Raw genomic sequence first — 18471 nt, forward strand, 5'->3', positions numbered from 1 at the left:
AAACTGCACCTGGATATGTGTCTTTTAATTAATGTGTGTGTGTGTGTGTGTGTGTGTGTGTGTGTGTGTGTGTGTGTGTACTCTGCAGCTCTGCAATGTTAGAGGAGAGCCAAGATGGTATGGACAGTGGTACCCTAAGTCCTGCCTCCACTCGACAGGTTACTATCCAGCGCCACCCGACTCAAGGCTTCGGCTTCATTGCAGGCAGCCAGAGGCCTGTCATTGTACGCTCCGTCTCGGCTGGTTAGTGTGTGTGTGTGTGTGTGTGTGTGTGTGTGTGTGTGTGTGTGTGTGTGTGTGTGTGTGTGTGTGTGTGTGTGTGTGTGTCTGTGTGTGTGTGTGTGTGTGTGAGAGAGAAAGAGATCCTATGATGACTCAAACTTAAAACGTTCCTTTTTACTGTAGGTATATGACTTTGTATGCTGGCTGTGTTTCCCATCTTATCTGCAGACGGCCCCTCTTTTGGCAAGCTTCTCCCTGGAGACCAGATCTTGGCCATTAACGAGGAGACGGTGAGCGACGCGCCCCGAGAGAGAGTCATAGACCTTGTAAGGTAACATCCTTTACTGTCCCGGGAGGGAGGGAAGGAGGGGAGGGCCAGGGGACTAGCAACACTGGCAAGTGTAAGTAAAGAGGACATGGGTGAAGAGGGTGGTTCAAAAGGAACAAACTGATCCTTATTGTTGGTGAAGCGTTACATCAACACAAACCTGTGGATGATACAGTCCTTTTGCAGCTTAAGGACAGCCAGGATATGGCAGATATAAACCGGAGAAGCTCTTCAAATACCATGCTGTCCGTGATGTTATCTAACCCACTCCACTCTCTGTTTTTTTTTCATAGACGCTGCAAAGACACAATAGTTCTCACTGTGCTGCAGCCCCATCAGGTAGTATAATGGGACACTCACTGTCTTTCATGTTCCTCTCCCTCAGGATTTCTCTTCATCAGTCTTAACACTTTTCCTGTCAGTCTGAATCATACAGAAACACTGTACAGTATTCCGTTCCAACGTGCAATTCACACATTATACACATTAGTGTTCATGACCATGTCTACACATTAGAGTAACTCTAATCTAAGGGGGGTGTCTAATTGCAATTCAATCACTGCTCATGCACATGCATTCATTCTCCCTTGTGGGGGGAGGGGCTTAGGAGAATGTTTTGGGCTTTAACGGAAAGGGGGGAGGGACTGAGAAGTTGTCGATGTTCAAATATTTTTGCTAAGTCCTGGATCTTCATAATCCTACCTACAGCACCTTTAAGAACAGCTTCATGCTCGAGACCTTATAAATAAGATGTGTGTGTGCATCCATCCATATAGAGGAAATGGAAATATAACATTTATTTAGCTGACTAACTGAACTGGATATTTTTAGAACATTAAATAATGATGTAAAAATGCAAATTGATTTAAATCAGATTTTTCTTTCAATTTCATAATTTGGATTTCATATGAATTATGCGGCAGTTCAGCATGGGTTGGCTTTAACATCTTTATTGTGCTACACTACAATCTAATCTACAATCTAAACATATTTAAACTTTTAGCCGTTTCAATATGTCGCATTGCAGCAGCATTAGCCAGCTCTCCAACACACGTCACTTTAGCGCTGGCAGTCACAATGGCTTTTCATTTATTTCGCTTCTTTCAAGCTGATTTAAGAGTTCCTCTCTCTCTCTCTCTCTCTCTCTCTCTCTCTCTCTCTCTCTCTCTCTTTCTCCTCAGTCACCTAAGTCTGCCTTCATAAGTGCAGCCAAAAAGGCCCGCCTGCGAACCAACCCGCCAAAAGTGCGCTTTTCAGAGCAAGTGTCCATCAGCGACCCAGACTCAGTAAGTTCTAGTCGTGTCTCTCTGTGACATGTGCATGCCAACAGATGCCGTTACCCTGTCCCTCTCTCACCTGCTGTGCATTTATTTAGTTTAAATCAGCAATCGCCAAAGCCTCAAGTACCCCCTCTCAAGTATCCTCTCTCCATCCTCTTTTCAGTCTGAGCTTCTCTTTGTGTGAGCCTTTGGTCCAGTGGTTTGTAAATAAATTGCTTTCTTGACTGATTTGAATTCTTACAGGGGAAACCGGAACCTAGGGAAAAGGAATAGTAAAATGATTTGGAAGTGGATTAATAATCTTTCGGGGAAAGAGCAGATTAAAAGAGGACCAATCGAACTTTACATAAACATTGACAATAATGAAACACTTACACCTGGAACGCAAGTCACTGTAAATGACAGCTTAATGGTTGCCAATATGTTTAATGATTACTTCATTTCCTCAATACTGGAATTAAGTAACCCCTCTGAGCTGCTTTTAACACCCCATGCAGCCATTGTTGGGGCCACGGCTGGTGGTACCACAGGAGGATCACAATCCACCGTCGTGGATGTACTGGACTTCGAATGTGTAAATGAAGGCAAGGTCAACGCAGTTATTACATCACTCTAGATCTCGAGAGCAAAGGACTCATGGGGATTTGATTCGCTGTTATTAAAAAAATATAAAGAGGTATTTGCTGAACCAATTGTGCACATTGTTAATCAATCATTTAGAGAATGTGCTTTCCCTTCTTCCTGTAAGATGGCAATTGTTACGCCCATTTTTAAATCAGGAAACATAAAAGACATTACAAATTATAGACCCATAAGTATACTTCCTGTAGTCTCTAAAGTAATTGAAAAAATTGTTGCCGAAAAGCTGATTGAGCACCTTAACTATGGAAATATGTTACACCCCATGCAATTTGGCTTCCGATCCAAACACTCCACCACGGCACGGCTTGTTGTTATTTCCTTGAGGTGATCAAATCCAGTCTAGATAAGGGAGGAGTGGTTGGGGCCGTTTTTTTGGATCTATGTAAGGCATTCGACACCGTTAACCACTCAGTGCTGCTAACAAAATTGTGGAATTTAAATTTTTCCGAAAACACTATTAGCTGGCTGCAATCTTATCTAGCAGACCGTTACCAGTGCGTAAGAATAAATGATAAAACTTCACCGTTTAGATCCTGTATTACAGGGGTACCCCAGGGGTCTATTCTAGGGCCATTGCTCTTCAGTTTGTACATCAATGACCTACCCTCCATTTGTGAGGACGTGGAGGTCTTTATGTACGCTGACGACACGGTTTTATATAACCACGGTTCCGATGTTAATATTGTTGCTGCTAAACTATCTGAGGCAATGAGTAAAGCAACAGAATGGATGAACAAGTCGTGCCTTACGTTGAATACGGAGAAGACGGTAATAATGTATTTCTCAAATAAAAAAATTCAAGTCCACTCCCACATATTTATGTGGATAATTATATGATCCAAAATGTGGAAGAAGTTAAATACCTGGGAGTGATCTTGGATCCTGTACTAGATTTTAAAAAACATGTTAAAAGGGTTTGTCGTGTTTTGAAATTTAATATTGCTAACTTCAGGCACATTAGAAGCTCTTTGTCATTGGAAGCAGCAAAATCTTATTTTAATGCAATGATTTTATCGCATATATTGCATTGTATGTCATCATGGTCTCAAGCCAAACAAACTGTTTTAAATCCTCTTAGATCTTTACATAATCAAGCTTTGAAAATCCTAGACAAAAAACCTAGACGGCACCACCACTGTAGTATACTGGATAAGTACAGTATTTTGAGCTTTGATAATTTGATCAGGTATTCTAATATCCGTTTGGTTCACAAAATTCTTAATGATGCCGCTCCACCCCTTTTAAAAACATATGTACAGCTACGCTCTAAATTTACAAACAGAGCCTTGAGGTCTGTATCCAGGGGTGATTGCAATGTTCCCAAAAGAAAATCTGTTTTTTCTCAATCAGCATTTTCCTATAAAGCAGTCAAAGAATGGAATGGGCTTCCTAACAATTTAAAGAATTTTTAATGTAACTGCACATTCTCCTGCTAAATAAACTAAACTAAACTAAACTAAATCTTTTCAAAGGCATTCACACATTTTGTAAACAGCTACAATGTGTCTTAGAAATGTTAAAATGTTTGTGGTAATTTAATGGTTAGTGTCATCTCTTACCTTATGGCAGAACTATCATGTTCCCAATTTTCTCACCTGATGTTACCTAATCAACATCTAGTAGCTACAGATATCTCTTATGTAGCTTGCGTTTTGTTAAAGGGAGGCTCTTTTTTACCCCATATTAATATTATATTTCATATTAATTATTTAAACAAGGGATTAAATAATGACATTAAAAAGATGGTCCCTAATTCCTGTTGGTCAATCAAGGATGTATGGGGGGGATTTTACACTGTGAATAAAGTGGGAGCACGGAGATGACAAGCAATGGCCAATTCATTCAAAATAAAGAATCAAAAGTTGGAGGGCAGGGTATTTCATCATTTCATTTTCTATTTACCTAAACTTAATGGATGAAGTTAGAGAACAGGACTGCTCACCACATGGACTACCAGGTCTCTGATAACCTTTGGACAAAGTCAATGCAGAGTGTAGGCAGACAGCTCAAACAAACTAACTCCTAACAATGTTACTATCCACTATAGCCTCATAGTAGAGGGGATAGTAAAATGGTTATGTTTTTTTTTTTTTAAAAGCTAGTTTGAGCTGTCTACCTAAAACTCTGTGTTGACTTTATCCAAAGACACTGTGTCTTGCTCAAGGACACTTGGACAAGCAGGGCCACAGCCACCCCAAGGATAGGAGGGAACTGCTATGATTGGCAAAGATCAGATGTTTCAGCCACCACCCCCAACACATGGCAAAACATTTCTGTTTGTGGCGTCTCTTTGCTGGTTCACCCTCGCTTTAATGCCACAGTGTGAGAAAGATCTGTTCACTCATAACTCAGGCTTTAGCCGCTTCCAATCTGCACAAAAGAACAGCTTGTTGGGCCTTTTGAATACTTAAGTTCTCCAAAAACAGACTGCCAGGCATCTGCTGTGGACACAGCTCTCCATTTCAACTAAATGCTTTTTCTGAGATATATTGTTGCAATAAATCCACATCCTTTTATGGTCATGAGTAATGTCTGCCTACTGTTCTTACAAGTCCCACTATCACATAAAAAAGGCAGAAATACAGGGAAAAGATAAGGATTAATTTTGTTTTGGCCCAGAATTATAGAAAATTTGAGCTACATCAGCTCCATCTTAACACATTAAGATACCTTCCTTCCCTCTGATCACAAGTGTGGTTCTTTAAAATGACATAATGGGAACTGAGTCATTTTCTTAAAAAGCCCTGAGCAAGATTAAAAAATAGGGAGAGTGTCTTGTCACATCACATCCTAGCCAGAACTGAATTGAATTGCATATCATAACTTTTTCTTCTAACGAGACGTATAAGCAGTAACCTTGAATCAGGCCTGTCCTCTTATGCTTTCAATCTCAAAACTCTGCCGTGAATGCTTTCAATCCCACCGTCCAATTCCCTTTGCATGGCATACATATTGAATGGAAAGATTAAAGAGATTGAACAAGCCCTTCTATGATCCTGATACAATGCATGGGGTGGATATCCTAAGGCAGAGTTTTGCTCCTTCTCAGACTGTCCAGAGTTCAGTTAAAGTATCATTGTTCACATAGACATCTTTGTTTCTTAACACTCCTCTTAAAGAGCCTGCTTCTTTTCACTTCTTGTTTTGCCTTAATAGCAAAGCACAGACCTACAATTACAGTTGATTGTGTATGTATCGTACAAAAAAGGTCTTACACATATCATCATTTATTTTCACTAAACCAAAGCTGTTTTCTCTCTCAATCTCTTTCAGACAATGCTCAAGGACGACTCCTTGCTACTCATACCAAATGTGTTGAAGGTGTTCTTGGAGAATGGACAGATTAAGTCCTTTACATTTGATAGCCGTACCACTGTTAGGGTATGTATTTACCACAGCTCTGCTCATGGGAACATTACAGTGGAACATTATTGTGATTTTTACATAAAGCAGTTGTAATCCTTTTTCATATTAACAATGGATCAATGACTGTTAATGTGTAATGGTAATCGTAGTGAGGAACCCACAGATAGTTATCATCCAACTATGCTCTTTCTGTCAGTTCTATGAAGGGTTTTAGTGTCTTGCTCTAAAAACTAACTATACAGTACCAGCACAGCACAAAATGTTTGGTTAGCGACAAGCGAACATAGTGGAACATTTAGCCGCTAAAGAGCTAAATATATTTATCGTAGGAGCTTGTAAAAACCAAAACAGAGCCAGACGGAGAGACTCTAACCGAAATGTTTTCTAATACACAACGTAAGGCTTGATTATAGCCTACTCTGGAACGAACGCATACACGGACAGCTGCGGACATCATGGGTACATAGTGGCTTTGTTTATAATATCTGCTTGATGTGTTCCACAAATGCACAGTTGATCGCTACACTACCACACTGTTGCGCAGACATGTCTGTGGGTCACACAAAAAATGGTGGTACGCAGACGTCCGCACAGAGCCTTCGTACACCCTCTGATGCCAATTTTTAACATTTCACTGACTCTAAGGGACCCTTGTGCACTCGTAGAAGCAGACAGTATACTTTTGGCTTTACGGTGATAATATGACATTGTTTTGTCTACTGCTTTATCCACTGCCCCCAGTTGGCCAAAACAATTAATTACTGTAGGTTTAACATTTAGCCTTTTATAAATACACAAAAGATGAGCATGCTATTGTTGGTGAATTTCTATGGATTTTTAACACATGGTATTAACACTTTAACCATAAGTCAAGTGTCTACAATAAATAGAAAAAGCATCTTTAATTTTGTGAAACTTCGCTGTATCAGTTTTAGGAATTTAACATCTCAGTCATCTGATTGAGGCCATAAAGCAACAAATGAATTCAGTCAGACAGAGGTAATTTCTGTCTCTATGTCAGCCTCTAAGATGAGTCTGACATCTCGGAGCATACTCATTAAACTGACTCTATTAGATTTCAAATATCTCTCCTCTGCTCATGGAACGAGAGTGAGGGAGAAAAGGAGAAACACAGCACCACTTTAAAGGACAGATGGAGGAAGAGCACTCCTACCAGCCTAATTAAATGAAACTTCAGCATAATAAGAAGACCTAGATCAATAAAACAATGCCACAGAATTAATCAATAGCACAATAGGATGCCCAGTTGTATGCCCATTAGACTGTCTGTCAACTAAAGAAGCTTTCCTGCAGTATTTTAGGCTACAATCTATAGAATTCTGTGGCTTCCCTAGGTGTCATTTAATGCAAACCGCACAGATCAATACTGTTAAAACTGCTTATTCCTGTTTTACAGAGACAGCTGTTGCTTAGGTTATATCAACAAATGTCAATTAAATTGTTAATGGAGAGCAAACCATTAGTGTACATATTTTACAGCTCTTAATGAGACTCCACACTGAAACTACAGCAACATATCACTACAAAAGAATCCATTTTAATGTCCATGCCTAGAATGTATTAAGAGGGCAAAGAAATAATGAAACATTACCCTTAGGCATAGCCCAGGGTAAGATGTGATGAACCATGAATTTTCCCTCAGACAGTGTTCTCTGTACATTTTAGAAAGAGAATATAAGAAAAGCTATACATCATTCATAGCTACTGATCTACACAAAAGCAAAAGTTTGCCCCGCACCACCCCCGAAATGCAGACGTTATTTTCTTAAATAGGATGCACTGTGCCGTATAAAGAATATCTATGGAAGCTCTCCATAGCACAAAATGACAAATATCATATCAAAGTAAAGAGCCAAAACAGATCACAAGGATATCAATTTGACAAACTACCCTATACAAAAATAAAGTTAATTCAGGGTAAAAATAGCCTCTATACATTGCATACTATATATATATATATATATATATATATATATATATATATATATTTATTTTATTTATTTTTTTGCAAAAGAATGTTTTCTTACTTTATTCTCTTATCGGTTCCATGTCTGTCCTTCCAGGATGTGATCTCCTCCCTGCAGGACCGCCTCTCACTGCGCTACATTGAGCACTTTGTCTTGGTGCTGGAAGCAGGTGGTCTGGACCAGAATCAGAGGTTGCATCTGCTGCAGGACAACCAGCCCCTGACACATGTAAGAAACCCAAAATAGAAAAAATAATGTAAGATGTGTGTACAAAACTGTTTCAGTTGATCGATGCGTTTGGGCTTCTGGGGCAGGGATTCTCTGTGGTGTGACACTATTGCCCCTCTATTGGTCAGGTAAACTGGTAGTCAAATTGTCAGAAAACTGAAAAAGCAAACAGAGAGCTCTGATACTATGGGCATCCAATAAATCCCAACAATTTAAAGTTGAAATTCCAATTATTTCCACAAGAAGGCAAATGATTCTAAACACTGAAACTGTGATTTTGGATGCAAATCACATTTATTGTAGTTTCCTCGGTTTCAGCTCCCTCTTATTTTGTTATTTGGAATGCAGACTACCCTGTTAACCTACGAAGAATTGTACTGCGATATATGTGAGGAATGTCGTAGTGTAGTTGGTTCACCAGCTGATATTGTCATATTCCCTCAGGTGGTGCATCGAACCTATTTCCAAGGGATGAAGTGTCTGTTCCGCATCTGCTTCTTCCCCAAGGACCCTGCAGACCTGCTGAGAAGGGACCCCGCTGCATTTGAGTACCTCTATATACAGGTAAAGCACTGGATTAAAGGGGGATTTAAAAGGACGCCATTCAATCTTATGACACTGTTGGAGATCAAGGGCTTTGCCTTCTTTGACTGATTTTACAGTTAGAAAGGTTGAAAATGCCAGATTTAGGCTTCACACACAAAGGCCCTGTTGCAAGTGGTTCAAAAACGCTTTCACGTTGCAGATATCCAACAGTCTTATTAATTTGGAAGCTGTCCTTGCCAATTAAACTAATGATATGACTTAGAGAAGGATTCCAGTATTTAACAGTATTGTTTGCAAACAGCTGTGTACAAAACAACATTTCAACACGTCCTAACAGAGTCGCAATGACGTCATCAAGGAGCGCTTCGGCATGGACTGGAAATCTGACATCATGTTACGACTGGCTGCGCTTCATATCTACATCACTGTGTCCTCCGCGCGGCCCAATCAGAAGATCTCTCTCAAGCATGTCGAGTAAGTCCACAAACTAAATTAGCCTTTAAATGAGCTAATGAGAAATTACAGACAAAAAGTGATGTATTGCATGTTTTACCTCCTTAATAATTCTGTGTACCATATCAGTGAGTCCCAGAAGGACGTTTGTACAATCAATAATGTCTAAATGATTAATAATTAATCCCAATAGTATTAAAAACTCAAATTACTCAAGGATCATTTTCCCTAGGTTGTTATGAGACACAGAAATCCATTGCTTTGTGAAATTACATCTCTCCCTCAATTTGCTCATTTACTCCTCAGACCTCAACCTAGCAAGTAATTAGCTTTTGCCATCACAACCACAGAAGCAGAACAGATCCACTCTGAATGTAATAAACTTAGTGTGGCCATGTCAAGCCAGGAGTCAGAGAGGATGTAAGCTAGGCTCACTGTGTCTTCCCTTGGGACAAAAAAAAATGTTTTGTCTTCTCAGTGTCGACACCTTCCCCGGACTCTGATTAACCACTCCACTATTGTTTTTCTCTTGTGTATATACTCTTCCACCTTTCCCATTGCTCTTAACAGAAAAGAGTGGGGACTAGAGCCTTTTCTTCCCCTTACTTTGCTTCCAACAGTCAAGGAGAAGAATGTGTGCAAGAGCCTGTCTCAGTTGCTGAAGACCTACCAGCATCCACCACCATCGGGCAACAAGGTTTGTCCATCTAAAACATTTTAACACTACCTTTTTATTGCACCCATTTCCATGATTGAACTACCTAGGCAATTATTTGTGGATGATTTTACTACCTTTGGTTATTCCGCCATTACAACATATTTATAAGCAATGCAAAATTGCCATACTCTTGATCATTTAAATATCAAAACTGATTCTGTTTTAGAGGAAATTTTAATTTATTGTAGACTATGGTTATGTCGGCTTAATAAGTAGTAATTTTTATTAGGACAAGTCCTTCATCTCTATACATGTAACTGTTGCATAAGACTTTGTGATCCACATCTGTGGCTCAACAGTGCCTCCAGGAGGACGTGGGAAGTGCTGGAGAAGGATTCATTTTTCAAAGATTTCTTGTTTATCATTCTGTTGACAGGTCCCTCCTCTCCAAGGAAAGCTGCAGTACATGCGTGTACTCAATGACCTCCCGCCTTTTGGTGGAATACTTTTCCACACTGTTGGACTGGTAATACATGTACAGGAATACACATGTATCTCTTTTACTCCATTCTTTGCTCCATCATTTTTTCCTTATCTGTGCATGTAGTCGTACAAGGAGCATGCTTTTTAAATGCATCAATTCAACATTTTAAGGAACAGTATAAAATAGATTTTATATTAAAGGTTAGTATGTGTTGTTCAAATATACTGTAGTAAGTAAAGGCAAATATATGCAATCCTCTTGTGTTCTACAGGATGAGAAACAATCTGCTACAACTCTACTGGTGGGTCCTCGACATGGCATTAGTCATGTGATTGACCTAAAAAACAACCTCACAACAGTTCTGGCCGAGTTCAGTAGGGTTGCCAAGATCCAGCTTTACCGAGAGAGCCTGGGAGTGGCTCGTGTGGAGGTGACAATCCATGAGGCCAAGGTATAACAACAGTCTCTAAAGATGCACACTATAAATACATATGATAATAAAAATACACCATTTTGCAGCAGGGAAAATATGTATAATTATGAATGCCATCTCTTTAGAGGTGCAGTTTCCAATTTAACTTTAGAAATGATAAAAATGAGTACAAAACCATTCAACAGTTTAAAAACAATTGATTCCATCAGGTCATTACAAAATGAGCAGGCAATGCTCATTGCCTGTCCCCTAAATAGTCTCCTAATTCCCCTCCCTACCACCCCCTGCAGCCCCTGGTCCTACTCATGGAATGGCCTGATGCCAGTAACTTTGCATGCCTCATCTCTGGCTACTACAAGCTGTTTGTAGACCCTAAACGGACCATCTACTTCCGGACCCCTGGTCAGTCCCAGCTGACCAAGGCAGGTATGTTAGAAGGTTTTTTGACTTGTAGGGGTTAATTTTAAACACATGCTCTGATTAGGCAATATACATAAAATGTGAAAAAATGTACAAAACACTATTGTTTACTTAAAAGCTTAAGATAAAACATTCATATCACCCATTTAGAGCTGTAGAAGTGTCTTTCTTTTAGTATCATATTAAGGTAATCTTCATTGTACAGTCTACATGGACATCGATCTGCTTCTTCATTGGCTTAAACCATTAGGCTACCTTTATCAACCAGGTTATCCTGGAACTACCATCTCATGGTGCCCTCTGCTGTATCTCCTCTCATTTCAATCTCGACTCATTGGAATGGGATACTTCATATTTCTTTTTCCCAAGATAGAATAGCATTATGGAATTTTACAGTTAATTTATTTCATAAACATATATTGTTCAAACATGAACAGATCCTCTGCCATCTGCTGTCTCAACCTGTAGTCCACATAAAAGAAGAATCATCATACCATCACATTCCACCAGAATATAACCCTCCAACCTCAAACAACTTCAACTTTCAACATCCATCTCTGAAATAACAAATAATCCCACTGTGACCACCAGCTGTCACCTCTGCTTTCGCATCTGGATCTTATTTATCCCCACTAGTTTTTAACACTTGAAACTTTCCACTGCTCTGACAATTCTATCCTCAGATTACAGAAGCTCCCACCATGCTCATCCACGTTCTGGGGCAACCAGCTTGCCAAGTGGAGGGCGGCGAGGGGACGAGAGGGAAAGCTCACACAGGGAGTCAGGGTCTTCAAGGGCCATAGTTCCAGCAGAGCCTCAGCATCTGGGCCTGTGTCATGTCCACCTTCGAGAACAACAACAATTTCAAGAGCTCCAAACAGCCGAAGCTGAATTAGACATCAATGAAAACTTTATTTCCCATGAGCCCCCTGGGCGGCCCCGCACTAAGTCAGACCCCACCCAGCAGAGTACAGAGGAAATAGCTGGGGTTTTAGAGAACCCAGCAGTGGAGAATGCAGGATTCAGAATCCGAGCCCAAACAATGGGTCAATCCCAGAAAACCTCACGATACCTCTGTGACTCCTGCAAAGCCAGACATAGGGCAGAGGGTACATCAACAGCAGCGAACAGTAGTGGGAGCTTGGGGAAACACTGCTCTAGTGCTTGTGCCTCCCGAGATGGAGGTGCTGTTGACCTAATGGCCCTACCACCCCCAGGGAATGAAGAGGAGGACGAGGCCGATGGTGGTGGAGAGAAACTGCAACCACAACCACCTGCTATTGCTGCCCCACCACCTGGCTTTAGGGACAACAGTTCAGATGAGGATGACCAAAAGAGAGGGAGGAAGGCTCGAACCTGTGCAGGGGTAGCCTCTGAGAAGCTGGCCCAAGCCAAGGAAGATGTGCCTGTGACACTAATTGATAATGTGGCCACAAGAACAGTCCGAGATCATGCCCAGGAGCTAGATGATGCTCTGGTTTCCACCTTACAGGCATTAGAGGCTCTGGCAGCCTCTGAGGACTACCCCCATCACCCTCAACAGCCAACCCAGACTGCAGGTCAACAGCCTCAGTCATGCCACGGCCCACATCTCACACACAGAATTAACAGTAGTATTGATCCAATAAAGCTACTTTTTTAATCAATTAATATTGCTCAGTACATTTGCAGTACATCATCTTTTTATTATCTTGTGAAATGGCAAGACAATCCTGTAATCTCTTAATTTTGTGGTAGCCATGCATGTGTAATTACTGCAAAAACAGCTAAAGAAATAAGGTAGAAGGTTCAAGACAACTTCCTTCAGGATGCTGAACAAATTGACCAATAACCCAAACTAACAATATTAGTCAAGCGGAAAATATTATTGACCATAAAAGCCACAACAACAATAGTTGATAATTACACAATGCCATGTTTCTTAAAAATATATATTTTTTATATAATATAATATAAACTGTTAACAGAAATAAACTTTTTTTGTATATGAAAAAATCGGTCAACTTAATTTTTTAGATTTCATTAAAATAGAGTCCAAAATGTGCTAGTCTTTGCACATTTCTTAAGCATACACATGCATCTGCATGGAAAAGATGCAATTCTTTTCAGGTTTAGTGAGGCAAGCCCACTGGTGCATAGTTCAGTCAAAGGTGGTTATAAATGTGACCCCAACATACTATTCTAAAATTATTTTTGCTGTCTTGTGATCATGATGAATCTACTTAACTGCAAATGTCTGGTTTGATAACTTAATGACTTCAGTAAAACACAAATATAAAATGTTAATATTTCTGTTATTAATAATTGTTGTTTCAAGATTATCCTAACAGTGTGCTGTGTTGCCTTCATCCTCAGGGCTGATTGTCTTAGCTGCCATTACACCTGAGTCATCATTGGACTCAGGCCACGAGACCAACTCCTCTGAATTGACAGATGTTTCTGAGATGGTGTCGGCTATGAAGCAGAACCAGAACCAGGCCTACCTGCTGGCTCACCATATCAACAAAGAACGTATCCTCTGCCGCCGGGACTTTCCTTTGGCTATCCCTGGCTGCACTGCAAAGACCATAGGGACCGGGGCCTTCTCTGTGGGTCAGATTCGTGCTGGCTGTCCACCCAAGCAAGTAATCCTCAGCAAGACGGTTCCCTTTAAAGTCAGTCCCAGTCAAGACTCTGCGGTACTCAGTGTTGTGACAGAGCAGGGGACTCAAGAGACTCAGACTGAACAGAAAGAAGAAATTAACGCAAACTCTGAGTCCACCAAAGCAAATATCCCTGACCCCCCTTCTAAGTCACCTGAAGAACTTAAAGTGTCCGTTGCTTCACCGACAGCTCAAGTCAGTAAAGTACCGAAGTTAATAAATTCTTCTGAAGAGACACTGAGCCAAACTCTTTCTGAGGGTATAGAGGAAAAGACAACAGCACCTCTTAATACAGACCCTAGCAACAAAGCCTTACCTATCCTCCTACCTGTGGACAGAATTGCTTCTGCCAAGATTTCTCCCAATAAAAAGTGCCACGATGCCAAGACTGCCTCTAGTGAGACCATGAAGCCTTCAAGCTCTACAGAACTTCTGCCAGTTGACGACCTTTTCTGCACATGCCCAGTTCAAAAGGAGCCTGGGCCTCAACTAAGACTAAAAGATCCACAGATTCAGAAGATAGTGGTGTTTCAATCCTCCACCCCCACAGATGACGAGCGTCTTCGGGCCAAAGGCCTCCAGCTTGCGAACAGCAAAGAAAATGCAGTACGAGTAGGAGCAGATCCTAATTTGGCAAAACCCAGCCCTCAAATACAAACCAATCCCCCCCTTTGTTTGCCTGTAAAAGCAGAGAGAAAAGAGGCAGCTGAAAGCAAGACTGAGGGTGCCCAGGGAAAATCCCACCCTGAGTCACAGAAATGCCCTATAAAATCCTTACCTATTTTAGACGATCTAACAACACCTAACCCCTCTGTAGATAAGGTTTCCACTCTCCCAGCCAGAGACTCAAAGAAGCAAGGCAGTGGTAAGGGGAAGTCCCAGCGCAGTGTCCCTTTCCTGAGCTTTAGAAACCTCCTTTCAGCTACGTTCCCAGCAAGAATGCGAAGAGAAACAGATGAGCGAAGGGCTCAGTTGCAGAAAGTCCGCCAGTATGAGCTAGAGTTCTTAGAGGAGCTGCTGAAACCCAAGTCAGCCCAGGGAGAATTTTTGCCCCAGGGATCCTCACCTGTGCCCTCAGGCACTCCTTGTGCCTGCCAGCTTCGCACCAGCCCTGTCCTAAAGGCTCCAGGCATCTCCAGGGAGCAGCGACGCAGCTGTGACTGTAAGCGAATGTGTAGGGGCATGCGACTACCTGATACACCAGTTGGATCCACAACAGAGACACAAAACAGAGGCAGAGAGAAACCTATCTCGAAAACCCCTCCAGCAGTCTCCAAAGCACCTCACACACAAGATGCTTCAAGGAGACCTCAGACCTTAGAGATCAAGACCACACGAATACGCTCTACCAGCCTCGAGTCAAGAGAACCAAGGGGTGAGCAGGGTTCCTGCTTGCCCACCTGCACTTCTCAAACAGATTGTACAGGAGAGCCGCAATATAAGAAGCTCCAGAGGCGATACAGCATTGGAGAGCTGGATAATAGCACTAGCACACCAGTGTATGCTGAGGTAAGGCCTAAAGCCAAGAGTCTAGAGAAAGAGATGGAAAGAGTGAGGGCCACAGGGTTGAGGCTCCCCACCCCAGTAGAGCCAGTCCACACTCAGTCTCACCAGGCAGAGGGAAAGGGGAAAAAGGGTGTGTTTTTCATTCAGGGAGAAGAGCTACTGCGTGAAAGTAAAGAAGGGACTAGCGAGGTGCTGCTGACCTTGCCCAGTGAAGACAGTGATGACAAGGATAAATGCTGCTCATTCTGTTTCTGCTACAGGAAGTGTGAGGCAGCAGATGAAAGCAGTGAGAAGGATGAGCTTTCATACTCCATACCCCTTCAGGTCCTTCCAGGCATGGAGCTGGACTCGCGTACCTTTCCTGTAGTAAGCAAAACACTCCAGGTTCTTAATGCAGAGGACTGCAGTGGGGAGGAAGAAGAGGGGGAGGAGGAAGAGGAGGAGCCACAGACACAGGAGATTGACCTAAGAGCCTGTGGTACACTGGAGGGGAGCCTAGCACGGGTACAGGCTTTACAGGGCAAAAGTTTTAGCTTGCCCGATGGTTTCCTAAATGCCCAGTTGGATGCTAATGAGTTGCTAGCTATTCTGCGTCAGTGTGCTAACAGCCCACAAGCTGAGGGCGAGGCTCGTCTTCAGCCCTCACAGATTTCAGAGTACAAACAGGAGCTGGCGGTGCGCTTCAAAGAATTCAGAGCAGCTTGTCGACGAGTGGCAAGTGTTGAAAAAAGCCCAACACGTATGCTGGCTGTTGTCACAGCCAGCTTTCAAGTGTTGTGTGAACTAACTCAGACCTTCATCAAATTGGTCAGAGGGGTTCGTTCAGAAACCCAAAGGCTGCAGCTGTTGAGAAAGGTTGAGGAAGTAGCTATCAACTACACTTTGCTTCTGCGTGCAGCAGAAGAATCAATGGGACACTCAAGCAGCTTGCCGACAAAGACAGTGAGCCCTCAAGTTTCCTCAAACACCAATAACATGAGCTCACTCACTCGACCCATCAAAACTCTGCCTGCCCAGTAAGGATACATCTGGCAGGAATGTAATAAAAACAGTCCAGAATGTGGGTGGCAACTCCATCCAAATTCATTATTCGTTTATTGTTTACATTTTTTACAAGACATGCAATGACTCATCCTCAGTAAAAATTGCAATGCAGCTGTTCCATCCCATGTTTACAGGCCCTGAGGTAGCCTTGTGGATCTTGTTTTGAAATACAAAGATACACCAAACTAATGCACAATGGAATAAGAACCCTATAACAGACTGGGTGATACAGGGCTAATCACCTCATATCAATATTCACAATACACATTGTCATTATAGTATAATATTTTATATGTAATATATATTTGGGTTGTGTCTACTAGCAAATAATATAATGTTTTGTGAAGAAAAAAAGTGAAGAATATATTTGAAATGTATTGAGTTAAGAGATCTATAAAAATTATAATAAATCATCAGAAATAAATGTATGCTCTGGACAAAAATACTTCTACTAAATACTACTAAAGATCTCGTCAAGTAGCGACTTCTGTAAATTACGTAGTCCAAAGCGTTGGTTAGATGGTGATGTGTTTGTTTGTTGAATTTTCTAACTGTTGTAATGCAAAATGGAGATCTCTGTTGGCTATGTTGACAATGCCTGGTGTAGTGATACAAGAGTCAAAATGTAAGTGACAGTGTTGGAAAATGAAAACCGCTGAAAGACGAGTATGACATTTTAAATTATATTGACTGACAGAGGCCCATTCTCTCACTATAACAGGCAGACCATGTAGCAGAGACCCAAGTCAGTCTTAACCACTATACAGTAATGAGTATCGTTACCTCACTCAGCTGAAGAGAAGGAATACCCACACTGTACTTTATAACACAGTGTATTTTACACCATCACTGATCCATGGCTCACTTGCACCTCACTTGTCATGTTAAATATTGCCATCCACTTGCAAGTGAGTAAGCTTATCACTAGAATTTTGCACAACCTCTGAAATTAGCTCTGAAGTTAAAATGTATCTTTTAATGTTTCACTTTTAATTAAGTGTTTTTTATTCACTCTGCTGCTGAAAACCTCACTTGAGTCCACACCACCAGTTTTACATGTCATCACCTCAAAGCTAAAGCTTACCTGTTTCGAAGGATCCTTTGTTTTTATTCAGATTTTCAGATACAGTATAAACAAATTTGCTTTCTATGTGCTGTTATACATTGTGCAATCTAGCAAATATATAAGAAACACACAAAGTAGTTTTCTATGTATTTTAATAAAACTAAAACATCTGTTTCCTGTCTGAAATCTTCTTTGTGTCTCATCCTCTTGTTATTCCTGGAAATTAATCAGAGAGGCTTTATAGGTGTACTGGCCTAACATGTATACTGGACATTCTGTTGAAAGAAAGTGCTGCGTAACCAAATTAATAGTGACAACTGGCCTGCCACAATACTCAAGACAAGAAACGTTATATTGCCATTTCTTGCACAAAAAGGTTAATACTGTATATGATGTAAACAGTTTTAGGATGCTTAGTGCCATACATGCAAATGTTAATAAATAAACGCCATAAATCAATGGGTGGTCATTTAAATGCAACAAATGTTTTCTAGCCAAATGATGGCTTATTACTGCTGTTAATTTGGGCCACTTACATCCTTATGTTCATTTTATTCATATTTACAGCTTTAATATTCATCAATTAAGCAATAAAGACCCCCACAACATAATACTTTTCTTTTCACACAGAGAGTTTGACCTTCAATGTTAAAGAAATCAGGATATCAACTTTGTTGTACTTCTTTTCTTGGTTTCAGAACACATTTGTAGTGTTTACAAGCACTTTTTTTTAACGGTTTGTCCTTCACTGTTGATGTGGCATATGCAGTGTTTTCTCTTTGACTGCAGTGCATGATTGCCTTTACGTATTAGACTTTCAGGGTCAGATACTTTGACCATTGAAGGAAATGTTTGTACAGATAATTTTCCAGTTCTAGAGGCCGTTGTGGCAATATGTTAATGTTTTGCGAATGATATTCAGAATGGAAATGTATTCGCTGTAAATTTAAATAGTAAAAAAACATATTTGAGAGAATAAGAAACCCTTTCAAAACAGTACCTGTAACATTGAGATTCATCCAAACTCTTCACTCTTTTGTAAAAATGAAAAGATAAAACATGTCTGTAAGGTAATTATTTATAGTAGCAATGTAACATAAAGACTAATTGCAAAACATATATTTTAATGAGTATATTATAAGTATAAAGCATGGGACATGTTTAT

At 40.8% G+C, this 18471-nt stretch overlaps 1 protein-coding gene across 1 annotated transcript; it reads left to right on the plus strand.

Annotated features, from left to right (window-relative positions):
• The first annotated feature begins 5745 nt into the window (after positions 1–5745).
• Positions 5746–16216, plus strand: frmpd3 (FERM and PDZ domain containing 3). Its single transcript, XM_028588810.1, has 10 exons — positions 5746–5853; positions 7923–8054; positions 8499–8618; positions 8938–9074; positions 9624–9750; positions 10148–10237; positions 10467–10646; positions 10919–11054; positions 11732–12607; positions 13404–16216. The coding sequence occupies exons 1-10, from the start codon at positions 5749–5751 to the stop codon at positions 16214–16216; spliced, it is 4716 nt and encodes a 1571-aa protein (XP_028444611.1). The 5' UTR covers positions 5746–5748.
• The last annotated feature ends 2255 nt before the right edge of the window (positions 16217–18471 follow it).

Source organism: Perca flavescens, chromosome 10, assembly GCF_004354835.1.
Source record: "Perca flavescens isolate YP-PL-M2 chromosome 10, PFLA_1.0, whole genome shotgun sequence".
NCBI classification, from domain to species: Eukaryota; Metazoa; Chordata; class Actinopteri; order Perciformes; family Percidae; genus Perca; species Perca flavescens.